We start from the raw sequence: 14,523 nt of genomic DNA, 5'->3' as shown, positions 1-14,523 counted from the left end.
TGCTGTACTTTCACGAAATGTCTATGGAGAGTCTCAGTTATCCGGGTGATAGTTGTCCCAAAGGTGCTTTTTCAAGAGGCAACTGGACTTTCTGGTTTTTATTTGAAGACGTTTCACTTCTTATCCAAGAAGCTTCTTCAGCACCGACTGGATGGTGGGGAATGGAAGGATTTAGACTCCTTGCAGACAGCTGTCCAATTGCATTATTTTAGCAAGTCATTAAGGTCACTGGAGGTTTATCTGTGTCATCAGGGTCACCTGAGTGGTGCAAATGGATATGGAGTCTTCTTAAAACTATTGAAAGGACTGTGTTGTAGATTGGAGATAGATATTTTCACTACTTTTACTATGCTGTTTGTTGAGGTATTCCCCGTTAGGAGAATGAGTGCACTCAGGGAAACGTAGCGAGAGTGATGATGAATAACACACAACCAGCATACCAGATACACTGAATAGTAAAACGTAGGTTTTACTTCCAGTAAACGGGTAAACAAAGTCCAACAAACAGTCCAAATCATACACAGTTAAAGCAGTTATTATCAGTCCAGGGATAATCCAAAAACAAAGTCCAGTATCATAAACAAAGTTCAGTAAACAGAGTTTGCTAACAGTTGCAAGACTCACAGCAATCCGAGCAGAACGACGATCAGGCAAAACAGCGAAACAGGAAATGCAAGAAGAAGAAACCAGGTTTCTGGCTCCATCTTATGACCGTTGGAGGAACCTCAGCCAGTCACAATTATAGCATTCTCTTAAAGATACAACAGTATTAAATGACTAACCTGGTTTATATATTGCCAACCCAACTGTTAGGCAACTATCATTCCTTACACTGTTGATGTTAGTTTGGGGTGCAACGCATTCCTCAGCATTTGAATATTAGGTTTTAATACTCCTTTATGTAATTGGATACTGAATTTCCTTATTGGTAGGCCCCAGTTTGTGTTGAGTTGGAAGAAAAGTTTTCAACTCCATCTCCTTGAGTTCAGGTTCCCCACAGGGCTTGAGTCCACTATTGTTCACCTTGATGACCTATGACTGCCATGCCAAATCTGCTTCGAATCATATTGTGAGGTATGTGGATGACATGGCAGTGGTAGGTCTTATCTGGGACAACAATGAAGATGCTTATAGGGAAGAGGTGAAAGCACTCTCTGGTGGACTGGTGCAATAAAAGTACCGTATTTGCCGGCGTATAAGACGACTTTTTGCCCTGAAAAACATGCCTCCAAGTGGGGGGGTCGTCTTATACGGCGAGTATATAACAAAGGTCGTCTTATACGCCGGCAAATACGTTGTTGTCACTCGGTGCAAGAGCAACGGGGCGGAGCTCCGCAACTTGCGAAGCCCTTCAAGCCCAGCCGGAGTCTCTCTTCCTCCTCCTCCCCACCCACCCACCCACCCACTCCGCTCGTGCGAGCGGACAGGCAGGCTCCAGGCTTTGCCCCATCTCTCACCTCCTTCCATCCCCTCCACCCACCCCCAGTGGCAGAAACTTCGCCGCACGTGGGGACGCAGTGGAGGGGTGGGAGAGCAGCGACGCAGCTCAAAGCTGAGAAAGCGCCATCCTTGCTTTTGTGCTTCGGGAAGAGTTCGTGTTTTTGTTTTCTCCCAGGAATGGGATGCTGCTCGTGCGATTTTCTTTGGGAATTTTCTCTTCCCGGTTTCATACGCCCAGTCGTCTTATACGCCGGCAAATACGGTAACCTGATTCTAAATGTTAACAAAACAAAGATCATTGTAGATTTTAGAAAGAGCCGGCAATCATATTCTACCCAGTATCAAGGATGCAGCTGTAGAGATGGTCAACATACTAAGCATCTGGATACTTAATGCAGATAATCTGAACTGGTCTCTTCATACATCATCCTAAGTGAAGTGTGCAAACCAGCTCCTGCATTTCCTGTGTCAGATGAGGAGAACACATCTTTATCCTTCTGTCCTGGCCACTTTTTACAGAGGCACAGTTGAGGGTGTTTTAACAAACTGCATCACTGTTTGGTTTGATGGCAGCAGTGCCTCAGAAAGTGCATATAGAGTGGTAAGGACAGCTGAGAAGATTATAGGAATCACATTTCCTGTTATTCAGGATACTTCTTATAAGTGCTATGTACTTAGAGCTCAAAGCGTTGTTAGAGAACCCACACACCCACTTTAGGTCTGTTTCTGTTGCTCTCTTCTGGGAGGAAGCTTTGAAATATTTCTAGCAGGATTACTAGATTCTGTAACAGCTTTGTTCCCTATGCCATCCATCTGGTAAACTTGTAAGATTCGTTTTTCTCACCATGTACATGTATACATCCGGACTAGACTGTGTTATTTCTCTGTGTCATATATGTCGGCATATGCATAATTTTGTATTTATACATTTAGTCATGTTTATGTAGAATATATTGCAGGTGGTGACCCTTTGAGGGCTGTATGCAACAAAATTTCATTTTAATGTATGCCGATTAGTGTACATTCAGTGACAATAAATTTATTCTAAGTTCTATCCCAATTATGTAAAAATCAGCACAAGAAACATTTCATTCAAACCAACAAGTCATATTTTAATGAAATTGAGGAGCTTCAATGTACAAGAGAGCTTTCAAATAAACAAAATTCTAAGCCTCTTCTCCCAACTATATCAAGTTATAAATTAACTGAGAAAGTGGAACTTTCAAAATATCATCTCTGTCCTATTTGTAACTTCAAATATGTGGGTTTTTTTATCTTAACGTAAAACACATTCAATTTCTAGAATATGGTTGCACCTTCTTATTCCTCACAGCCAACTCCTATGCCTTTGTTTTAAAGGCTTACCAATATTTCAGGTCAACCATAAATTAATTCCTAATTTACAAATCAAAATTAATTTGCATATTTTTATCCTTAATCCTACACCTCAGAAAATTAAATATGATTCAAAATATTATGTAATTACAGTGGTGATTATAAAGAATTATTTTGATATGAGTCACTCCTATAATAAAAGAATATTGGAATGAGAATCTGAAAAAAATGTTTGACTGTAAATCCAAGACAAGCATGCTCCAAACAGAGAGAGCATTCCTGTCATTATAGGTGGACGGGAACCATTCCCCCTTCCTCCAAATAGCTTTCATCATTGGTAACAAGCTTCATCTTGCATGCTGCATTTGCAGATCTTGAATCATTTTCATTAACCGCAAATCTACAGGTACTACATAAGTGGCTACTTGGACTGTGGAAAGTGATGGCTCAATCCCCATGGTATGAAATTGTAAATCTTAAATCCCTTCAAGGGACACCTGGGCTTGCACGTTCTCTTTTGAATCTTGTTCATGAACTTATTGTTGAAACTTGTTCTCTGATTTCCACATCATCTCTTGAAATCATATAACCAAAGAGATAGTACAAATCAGGTGCCTTGTTCAAGAGGCATATCCATCTCTTCAGGTGGCACTCGAGGCTGGCATTGTGGACACCACCACGTAAGTCTTTTCAATCCATCTGGTGGTCCAAATGTTGCCTTCTTCACCTCATGCCCTTTGGGGCATTTATCTTTCATGTAAATCTGTAGCTGCAATCTTTGTCTTCCCAGCTTGTTGTGGAGCCATGCCAGGCTGAACTGGACAACATGATCAAGCAAAGATTTGAGATCTGTGGATTCCAAAGAGGAGCCAAGGGACAGTGGATGGATCCTTGCTAAATACAGGCTCTCATTTTTAATGATATTTCCTAGAAGAGAGAATAATTCAGGAGAAAGTGAACACTGGAGAGCCTATAAAGAAAGTGAAGTGAAAAAAGCAATCCTTACGCTAAGGATTAGCCCTTCCAAACTGGAGTCCTTAAAGGAGTCTTGGGAAATAATCCCCATCATTCCTAACAAATTATCAGGGTGATTGGGAATCACAGGAACTATAAATATTAAGAAAGGCTGCAAGGTAAAAACTTAAAACTAGAAAGTTCAGTCTCAGATATGAACTATATCATTAATCTTCATGGCTAACCTTGTATTGGTCATTCTGTCTAGCTTGTCCTATCTCATAGTGGATATCAAGTGGATAACACGAATATGTTCCTTGTTCTCATTTTGTTAGTTTAGGAAGATATACAGATAGATACAATAAAAACCTACACTTCTGTCAGCTATTTAGGGAACTGCAGGGCAGTTAGAAAACATTTTAGGCAGTGGGCATCATTATGGGATTTCACACATTCTTGTTGTATTTATTAGAAGAGTTATGAAATTATAATTCCTTTTAATTGTACCATGGTTGATTTAATTTTATTGTAAGCCACTGAGAGTTATCAGATTGTGGTGGGGTATAAGCTTAATAAATTAATTCATTATTCTGGATATAAATCTGTAACTCATATTTTTAAAATGGCAGAAATATGTGTATTATGGACCCTGTTCCATTATTGGCCCTCAATGTAGTGTTTAGATAGATGTCAAAGATCCCTTTTTAAGTCAATTCATTTGGAAAATTAAAACTTTTTCAATAGAATTGCTGCCCTAGTAAATTACAACTCCTGCATATAACTCCTATTATAAATCCCAAAATTAAGCATGTATGCACATTTTTGATCTTGGTATCAATTTTGAACCTACCTATTCCTGAGAAATAACTTTGGTTTAGGAGGATGTAGCACACAGGAGTATCTTTTGCAAGGACCTCCAAAGCCCGCTCTCGATCAAACTCCAGGCTCAGAATATCAGTTGCTGGATCAGTGCTAGGAGAAGAGCATTGCTGAATGCGGCAATTATAAAATACCAGAAAGCTCCCAGCATCAAAATGGAGAACCAGCCTAAATATCCAAAATGAAAACAAACACCAATTAATTTAGAGGAGATGAACAGAGCCTGAATTTCGTGAGCCATGTATATGACCCTGAAAAACATGAGAGATTATCCCCAAAACCTTTTTTAAATTGTAGGTTTTAATGTGATTGAAGAGGAAAAATGATAAATACATGATGGAGAATCTTAATTTCTTAATAACTTAAAATTGTAACTGATTGACTAAAATGCAAGGAAAATCTAGGAAAAATTTTTCCTGGCCCCAGCATACCGTTTAAAATAAAATGCACTTCTTGGCCAAGAAAATTATACATTTTTGCTTTATTAAAAAATAGAAGAAGCCCTGATGAACTGTTTCCAGAAGAATTAATCCAGCTACGAGTAGTCCTCGATTTACAACTGGTGACATGTTTGACATTATGACAGACAACCCCTCCCCAAAAGCTATTTACAACAACCTGATTTTGAAATTATAACATCAGCTCCACCTGGTGGCCATAAAATCACATTATGGTGCAATCAGCCCACCTTTACAGCTGTTTGCAACATCCCTTAGTTACATGACCATAATTTATTATGGTTTTTCTGGAAACTGGACTTTACTTCTGATTTCCAGCAAAAGAAGCACCCTATTGTGAACTACAAAAAGAGCTGTAAAATCATATCCAGTCGAATAGTTAGCTACTTTATGACCATCATGACCATCATCAATTGCAAGGTTCAATTATTGTTGCAACTCAAGGATTACCTGTATAGCAATAGAGCAAAACTCCCTTTGTGCTAACCTGGGAATTGGATCTCTCCAGTCACCTCTTTTGTTTGCTTTATTCGCCCTTGCAAACTCATTGGCTCGCATGCTTCCATACAGACCAAAGTGGAAGCGGAGCCATTTCCAACTCTGCCCATTATTAATATCCATATCAGATGCCAACCGGCTTGCTGACTCTTCTTGTTGACAGCATTCAGGATTGTACATTTCAACTTCGTTTTCTTTCTGGCCCTGGAGAAAGGAACTGCTCCCAGGCATTTCCAGTTTTTGTTCAGACAAATCCGAGGATACGCTATCATGGCTGGGCATTATTTTTTCTTTGGTGCCAAAAGCCAAAAATAAGTTCTTCCCATGGACCTGCAAAAAATTGTTTTAAAAATCTCACATTCTTTACCATCTTCTCCATTTTAATAACCCTGGCAGCACTCCTTCCTTTTTATTCCTTCTTAATTCTTCTTCTTTTGTTTATATAACAACTCTAATGTTTAATAAAAGGGCAGGGGAGAGAGAAAGAAAAACAGATGAGCCTGTTAACTAACAGAAATATTTGGGCAAGTCTTTAGCTATGAAGCAGGAATTTAGGCTGGGAGAGTTTACCTATTAGAACTCCCATAAAACAGGCCCAGAATGGAGTTCTTAGGATTTTTTAAACCTAAGGTCATCAACATGGCAACCAGAAGCAGCAGCATGTACATAGCCATCCTACATGGCAGTCTTGGACATCCCAAAGTATTATTTTTTAAATTATATTTCAGAAATATCTGACATCTTGCAAAAGCACCAAATCTATTGGGATTTACATATTCCAACATGAGATCTTGAATACAGCTATCAAAATGTTGTCAAGGCTTGGGTCTTTTTTTTTTTTAATTGGGAGATGCAATCTCCAAAAAATGGCCAATTGTTACACTGCCAAAAACCATTACATGAAGTGCAGAGATAATAATCAAGTCTCTAATTTGCCTGGAGCAAAAAGCTATCTTCTGTATTTTCTACAGTATATGTTAATGTCACATGCTATATAATTTTTTAACAATAATAATGTTGGCAAAACAGCATTAATACAAAATAAGCCAAGGTTGCTATTTAAAAAAAGAGAGTTAAAATATTTATTAGATAGCAAGACTCACTTGGATATCCCACAGTGTCAGTGTTTTCAAATCACCTGGATTAATCTGTCTAGTGCTTCCTCCCACCTTGGATACCATCTTCCCTACGTAGGGAGAACACAGAAGCTGGAACTTCTTTACAGAGGGGCCTTCTGGCATTGCTGCAGTGCAAGAGCACAAAAACTGGAGATGACAGCCGAGTTCCTGACACTGTCCTGACAATCAAGTTCAAGGCTGAAAGAGTGTTGGGGAAAAATGGTTAAAAATGTCATTCTGTGCAACAAAATGTCTATTCCCAGGATGGCCTCCAAGCTTCTAGCCTAAACAACAGTGTCAAATATACACTAAGACTTGCAATAAAGTGGCAGCCCCTAACACAGGGCTGTCAAACTTGCAGCCCACGGGAGAGATGTGTCATGTGCTCGCCCAGTTTGGCGAAGGAGCAAAAATTCACGATACATCACGTGACACCGCAAGTTTGACACCCCTGCCCTAACAAAACAGCTTTAACTTTTTTAAAAAGCCTATTATAATCAGTTGGATTTCCTTTGACTAATATAAGCCTCATGAATCTGTTAAGTCTGATTAAGATTTTAACTAACCTTCATAATTGTGTGATTTGTTTCCCCTAGTTTGGGACAAGCACTTTTCAAGATAGGAAGCCACACTATTAATTCTTTCAGATACTTTAGTGCAAGGGTCTTCAAACTTAACAGCTTTAAGACTTGTGGACTTCAACTCCCAGAATTCCTCCTCCAGTCATGTTAGCTTGGGAATTCTGGGAGTTGAAGTCCACAAGTCTTAAACTTGCCAAGTTTGAAGACTCTTGCTTTAGTGAGACTCCTGGGGAGGCAGAAATGTCATTTTTTATGGCACTACTATCTCACTAATTCTTTGTTTTCTAACATTTAGTAAGGTACATTCAGCCAGGAAAGATTGTTAAAGTAAGAGGATAAAACATAATGAGCAGCAAACTGTTACGTTTTGGGAGTTTTGCACAACTTGTGAAAAGTATAGTCTCACTGTGTTTCAAACTTGGCAACTAAAGTTGTATGGAGTTCAACTCCCAGAATTCCCCAGCCTACATGTTGGAGTCCACACATCTGCCAAGGTTAAGAAACACCAGTCTACCTGACCAATAATGCTAACCTTTAGCAGCAGCAGCGGCTTCAACAGAGATTTGTTAAGTGTACAAGTAGTCCTCAACTTACAACAGTTCATTTAGTGACTGTTCAAAGTTACAATGCCACTGAAATAAGTGACTTATGACCATTTTTCAGTTACAACCTTTGCAACATCCCCATGCTCATCTGATCAAAATTCAGATGCTTGGCAACTAGTTCATACTTATGACCATTGCAGCCTCCCAGGGACTAGCAAAGTCAATGCGGAAGCCAGATGCACTTAATAACCAGTTTACTAACTTATCAACTGCAGTGATTAACTTAATTGTGGCAAGAAAGATTGTAAAATGGGGCAAAACTCAACAAATGTCTCAACAACAAATGTTGGGCTCAATTGTGGTCGTAAATCGAGGATTACCTGCACAAGAATGGTACCATACCCCACCTCCAAACACAGCAAACGTCTAGTTTTGTTGTTAATCTTACCATTTTTAAAAGAAATGTGTCCCGGCCCCTAATACAGACCATCCTAGGTTGCTTGTCGCCAATTATTTATAGGTATTTCCATAATTCCGGTACCACATTTTTTTTTTTCTTTATCAACCAATAGCAGATTGAAATAACGGAATATAGTCCATTTACAACAGATATTCGGAGCATTATAGGGGAAGAGGTGTGACTGCAACACAAATCGAAATATATCTTACGTTGGAGACTCCTGAAAGTTGCAACAGAAGAACGAAGATGTGTACACGCGCACTCACATGTAGTCGGAAGAAAATGAAATGGAGATGGTACGATCAATGATTTTTAAAAAATTAAAGTTATTTCCCTCTGTAAAATTTAATTAGTGGGAGCTGAAGCCACCAAAGCTTTCACGCTTCAGTTCGCTTCCTGCCTTCTTTCATTTCAAAGCAGGAGGGTTGTGGTTTTTTTTGCTCCTGCTTCGCCTATTCGCCTTCTGAAATGAGCCATCTCGGCAGACCTTTCCAGCAGAGAACCGAGCGGCTGGCTCCTCTCCATCGATCTCTGCGCAGCCCATCCTATCCTGCGACGAGAGAATTAATTGAGGGCTGGGTGAGAGCCTAGGAAGGCCGCTTAAGCCTTCCAGTTCCGTCTTTCGCTGTTTGAACTGTGGGAGCAAAAGTGAGGCATGGATACGTGTAATCTGAGTTCCCGCAACTCGCTAAAAGAGGCGAAGTGTAAATGCATTTGCACAAAAAGCAAAATTTGGCTAGCATTAACTATGGATAGTTTTGCAGTTTGCGTGAATGTCGGTAGCCATAGTGAGAGAATAAGCTATCCTTTTTCAATAAAGGAGAATATTTGTAGCTCAGGGTTGAAGTGAAGGGGTCCTTGGTGCTCTCTGGGCTTGGTTGTTTTCTTTCAGACGTTTCGTTATTCAAGCTAGGCAACATCAGTTTCTGGGTGAGATCTGTTTAACTTGTACATATCTTAACATCTTGTATTTTATATTTTAAAATTCATGTCATCTGCCTTATTTTAAGTGTGGTGCCTCTGACAGGAAAAAACAAACCTAGTTTGGGTCATGAAAAGTCTGCAAGAAAAGAACCAAGTTCAGAGAGCACCAAGGACCCCTCATATCCTTTTTCCTTGGTTGATAACCTTTATTTTCACATTTTTTGGCAACTCGGGTAGAATTTGCTTTGGAATCTATTTTCTCCATAAAAAGGGCAAAACTTTTTTTAATGCTAACATGAGCTTGTACAGATTTTCTTTTCTCACAGGAAGCTTTCTTTTACAAAGGTTTTCAGGGTGTGTACAATGTACCCAGGCTAAAGTGCCTTAAATAAGTTTTGAAAGTATATGCTGGAGAAGACAACCCTGGACAGCCAACAAAATAATAGGTTCATCAAAGAAATTTATGTAGAGTTTTTATTCAGTGTCACAAATTACTAGGCTCAAATTATCCTACTTTGTACATATTATGGAAAAGTCTTTAATGCTTAGAAAGGTGGAAGAGGACAGCCAGCAGTAAGAGGGATGGACAATAGTGATGGGTGCACCACTGGTAAGATCTGAAGGACCAGGTTAAGGATCAATCAATGTCTTCTTACACCCAGATTTCTTGAAGTAGTAACAATGGTAACAATTAGCTTCCCCCTACAGCAAACCATAGATTTCACCTCCAATACCAACATCCTACATTCAAAAGCTTTCTCAGTAGGGCCTAATAAGTCAACTTCAGATAACCTGGTAGGAGTTTATTGATGCTTTATGAACAAATCAGAGATACCAGATGAGTCAGAAGTAAACACATTTCAAGTGTATGTAATCAAGTTTATTCTTACTAATATCAGCTGGAACTAGAACACAGGTGCTGATAATCAACTTATTCCTGGCATGGCAAGCATTGGGAAACATTTACTGAAACTTGCAATGTTTGCTGGGTTTAAGGTGAAAACAAAACTACAACTTAGAGGTACACTTGTTCCTTCCTTCCCCAAATCAGTATTATGTACGAGCTAGCACAAAATTATGTAGGTGTATTGCATGTGCAAATTGGGCACTCCTGTTTGGAAGTGATTACTGAGCTATATATTTTAATTTGTATGTTTATTAGATACCAATGTAATATTCAATGCTGAAAATATTGTTCAGAGACAAAACTGCTAATACTAATGTTGCTATCTTCTTCCTGCTGCTGGGGCCTTGTTACTACAACTAGGACAATTAAAATAGAATATATGTGACTATTTTGAATAGAATAGTGCCAGAATGTGTACATGAACATTTCACAGTAAAACTACATTGATAGTTTAAAATAAAATTGTTTAAATGTCTGAGATTGCACTGATCCAAAAACATGCTACATCTTAGAAAGAATAGGGATTTAGCAAATGTCCTACACTGGTAACCTCTTTCACTAAATCAGGAGATAGATAAGGTAAGTGGATTCTAATTTTCAGAGATATCAACCTGAATCAGGAAACTATTTCAAATGGGATTCACATGAGTGCAGTGTCTACATTTCCTTCTCACTTTAGATCAGTCCCTTAATAACTAGGATTCTACAGTTGTTCATTCTCACATTTATAAGAAGCATGTATGACACTCTAGACAAGTTTTGGTATACAAGCAATGCAATCTGAACCAAATAATCAAAATGAATACTCAAAATGTGAATCAAGCCGGGGCTGCCATCCACAGGGATCACCAACCTTTTGGACCTCAGGGACCACCAAACTCATAATTTTAAATCCCAGGGACCACTAACCAGTTCTGTGGGCATGGCCTAATTTGTGGGTGTGGCTTGGTGGTCATGTGACTGACGGCATGGCTTGTGTGTAAATATAAGTATTATAAATATATAAATATTTAATTTTTTATAAAAAAAGAGCAACTTTTACCCAAAATCAGGCAAAGCAGGCAGGCAGATTGAGTTGCTCACAGAATCACAGATTCATTTAGAGATCTGCGTTTCTGCCATCGGCTATCTGAGTCTGTACTGCTTCAGTCCTAAAGAAGGTTCGGCTCTGCTTAACAGAACCGAAGATCTAAAGATTAGCTAGAAAGCAAGAAATCCAACTATTTCCTACTTTCTAGCTAATCTAAATCTCCCAGCATAGCAGAACAGCTAATGGTCAGGGGGAAAAAAAAGGAAAAATAGCAAATTAGCAGGCAAGTTTACCAGGTAAGGAGTGAGTGAGTGGGGAGGGTTCCTGTGGGCCATCCCGTGCAGCCTGGATTAATTGCTTTGGGGGGTGCTCTGGGGGTGACATTTCTCTACGGCCCACCAAAATTTTGTTGTGGACCACCAGTGGGGCGGTGGCCCACAGGTTGGCAACCACTGCACCGGACAATAGCAACAGATTTTCAAGAAAATCTCAGAACTGAAGAAGCTTCTTGGATGAGAAGCGAAATGTCTTCAAGGAAAAACAAAGTCCAGTTGCTTTTGAAAAACCAGCTTTGGGACAACCATGACCTGAATATTGAGAATCTTCATAGAGATTCAAGAAACGTTTTAGCAAATTCCCTATCCATAATTTTTCATCCCCTTCACTTCTAAACTTGAGGTATTTAGAATAAAAGCTGGGACCTTCTACATGTAATTTATGATCTAAGAGTCATAATTTACTCAAATTCATTAATTGCTTCTTGTTCTAAACATTTTGAAACTATCACAAAAGTTCTGAGGGTGAATATTACAATTTTACTGATGATTACACACAAAGCTTTGTTTCTGTAAACCAGAACAGAACAGTGGTGGTATTCTACCGGTTCGCCTGGTTCTGGCGTACCAGTAGCGCAGAAGATCAGCTGAGACCGAACCGGTTCTCTGAGAGGCTGTTCTTGGGCCCACCTGCTCGCCTGGGCTCCCATACTGACCTTTATTCCCTGCTTTTGGAGCACAGCTGCTTTGTGCAGCACGGCAGATTGCCGTGCGTCAGCTGCTGAAGTGACAGGGAGAGTGCAGGATTGCAGGAGATGAGTCAGAAAGCTTCTGTGCCTGCGTAAAGTGTGAGTTTGGCGTGCATGCGCAGTGTGTGTATGTGCACAAAGCACACCCACCAAGCCACGCCTACCGAACCGGTGGTGAACTATTTTGAAACCCACCACTGGAACAGAAGCTTCAAAATTCTATATTTTGCAATGGTTTGATTATTTCATCACAGGAGATAATGTCTTTCAACACCAATATTTACTAAAGACAATCTAAATGTCAAAAAACATGGATTACTACTCTTTTTTCTCCTTGTATTGGAGTGGAGTTGGGGCGACTGAATGGAGCTGAACATTACGGGCCAGATGCCCTTCCTGACACATATATGTTTGCACCAGATATTTTCTCTTTGCGCCCAGAGAGAGAGAGAAATATCTACCGTGTTTCTCACATAATAAGGCCGGGCCTTATTTTTTTTTGAGCCCGAAAAAACGGCTAGGCCGACTTTTCGGGGGTAACTAATTTCCCCCTTTCATCCTCATCTAGAGCGCCCCGCGTCAGCCTCGCCACCAGCCGCTCCTAAGGGCGATCATGGCGAGCGCAGAGAGCTCCCTACTCCCACCAAACACCTTTGCTGCAGACCCAAGACCTTTGGCACCTGCCTCTGTTGCTTTCCCTTCTGCCCATTCCGCTGCCGTTTGGAGTGCCGTTGGAGCTGCTGCCGCCGTTTGGAGCTGCCTCTGCCGTTTGGAGCTGCCTCTGCCGTTTGGAGCCGCCGCCGCCGTTTGAAGCTGCCGCTTCGCGTTTGGAGCACTACCGCTGTTTGAAGCACCACCGCCACTCCAAACACGGGCGGCAGCTCAAGCGTGGCGGCGGCACTCAACGGCGCGGCGGCTCAACGGCAGAGGCAGCTCCAAACACGGAAGCGGAGCCACCGCCGCCGTTTGGAGTGCCGCCGCTGTTTGGAGTGCCACCGTCACGTTTGGAGCTGCCGCTTCCGCATTTGGAGCACTACCGCTGTTTGAAGCACCACCGCCACTCCAAACATGGCGGCAGCTCCAACGCGGAAGCGGCAGCTCAAGCGTGACGGCGGCACTCCAAGCGACGGCGGCAGCTCAAACGGCGGCGGTGGCTCCGCTTCCGTGTTTGGAGCTGCCTCTGCCGTTGGAGCCGCCGCCGCCGTTTGGAGTGCCGCCGTCACGTTGGAGCTGCCGCTTCCGTGTTTGGAGCTGCCGCCGTGTTTGGAGTGGCGGTGGTGCTCCAAACAGCGGTAGTGCTCCAAACGCGAAGCGGCAGCTTCAACGGCGGCGGTGGCTCCAAACGGCGGCAGCAGCTCCAAGCGGCAGAGGCAGCTCCAAGCGGCAGAGGCAGCTCAATGGTACTCCAAACAGCGGCGGCAGCTCCAACGGCGGCGGTGGCTCGCTTCCGTGTTTGGAGCTGCCTCTGCCGTTTGGAGCCGCCGCCGCCGTTTGGAGTGCCGCCGTCACGTTTGGAGCTGCCGCTTCCGTGTTTGGAGCTGCCGCCGTGTTTGGAGTGGCGGTGGTGCTCCAAACAGCGGTAGTGCTCAAAGCGAAGCGGCAGCTTCAAGCGGCGGCGGCGGCTCCAAACGGCGGCAGCAGCTCCAAACGGCAGAGGCAGCTCCAAACGGCGGCAGCGGCGGCTCCAAATGGCAGAGGCAGCTCCAAATGGCGGCGGCGGCTCCAAAGCGGCAGAGGCAGCTCCAAACAGCGGCGGCAGCTCAAGGGCACTCCAAATGGCGGTGGTAGCTCCAACGGCACTCCAAATGGCAAGTCCCCCACCCTTCCCCCTATTTTGCATGTTTTAAACTAGGCCTAAATTTGGGGGGAGGGGCTTAATTTGATTTTATGCCTAGAAAACATGCTGGGTCTTCCTATTGGTGGAGGCCGTATTGTTGGAGAAACACGGTACCGCTATGTAGGATTGAATTCATAGCCTCCTGACTGTGAGGCAAGAGTACCACCTCTAAGCCACCATACCACTCATACATTAATAGTGTTTTTATCTATCATTTTTTCCAGGCATTGTGAAGGCAAGCATTAGCAGCATCTGGATTCAAAGCAACTATTAAAAGTAAAAATGACTATTAAAAAAGAATGAAATTGAGTGAAAACAAGTGCCCAATCCTGCCACTGGGTCGTGTTCACCTTAATCATAAATATAAAATCTTTTAAGTTTTATTTAGTACTAGCACCATGCTTAATATTAGAGAGAAAGCAGACTTCAATTCAAATTATTTCCTTATCCACTACCCCTGCCATATTCTGAAATTGGTGTCTGTTAATCTACAGTCACCCATTCCAGCTGTGCCTGACCTTTATCTGTAAAAT

General features: G+C 41.8%; 1 protein-coding gene across 2 annotated transcripts; it reads right to left on the bottom strand.

Moving 5' to 3' along the window:
* Positions 1–2,526: 2,526 nt before the first annotated feature.
* On the bottom strand, positions 2,527–12,610 carry NEIL2 (nei like DNA glycosylase 2). 2 transcript variants are annotated; one of them, XM_087960485.1, is made up of 7 exons: positions 12,121–12,610; positions 8,535–8,902; positions 8,257–8,449; positions 6,668–6,880; positions 5,554–5,894; positions 4,580–4,776; positions 2,527–3,702 (listed from the first exon to the last, which is right to left on the bottom strand). In XM_087960485.1, the coding sequence occupies exons 4-7, from the start codon at positions 6,803–6,805 to the stop codon at positions 3,383–3,385; spliced, it is 996 nt and encodes a 331-aa protein (XP_087816611.1). In that variant the 5' UTR covers positions 6,806–6,880; positions 8,257–8,449; positions 8,535–8,902; positions 12,121–12,610; the 3' UTR covers positions 2,527–3,382. The 2 variants fall into 2 exon arrangements, with proteins under 2 accessions (XP_087816611.1, XP_087816618.1); XM_087960492.1 differs by lacking the exons at positions 6,668–6,880; positions 8,257–8,449 and having other exon boundaries at positions 8,478–8,902.
* Positions 12,611–14,523: the final 1,913 nt, after the last annotated feature.

The sequence above is a fragment of the Notechis scutatus genome, chromosome 1 (genome assembly GCF_049901735.1).
Source record: "Notechis scutatus isolate UNSWTSFEM ecotype Mainland chromosome 1, rNotScu1.2, whole genome shotgun sequence".
In the NCBI taxonomy this organism is placed as follows: domain Eukaryota; kingdom Metazoa; phylum Chordata; class Lepidosauria; order Squamata; family Elapidae; genus Notechis; species Notechis scutatus.
The sequence above is the reverse complement of the archived record's forward strand: the minus strand, read 5'-3'. Positions and strand labels throughout refer to the sequence as shown.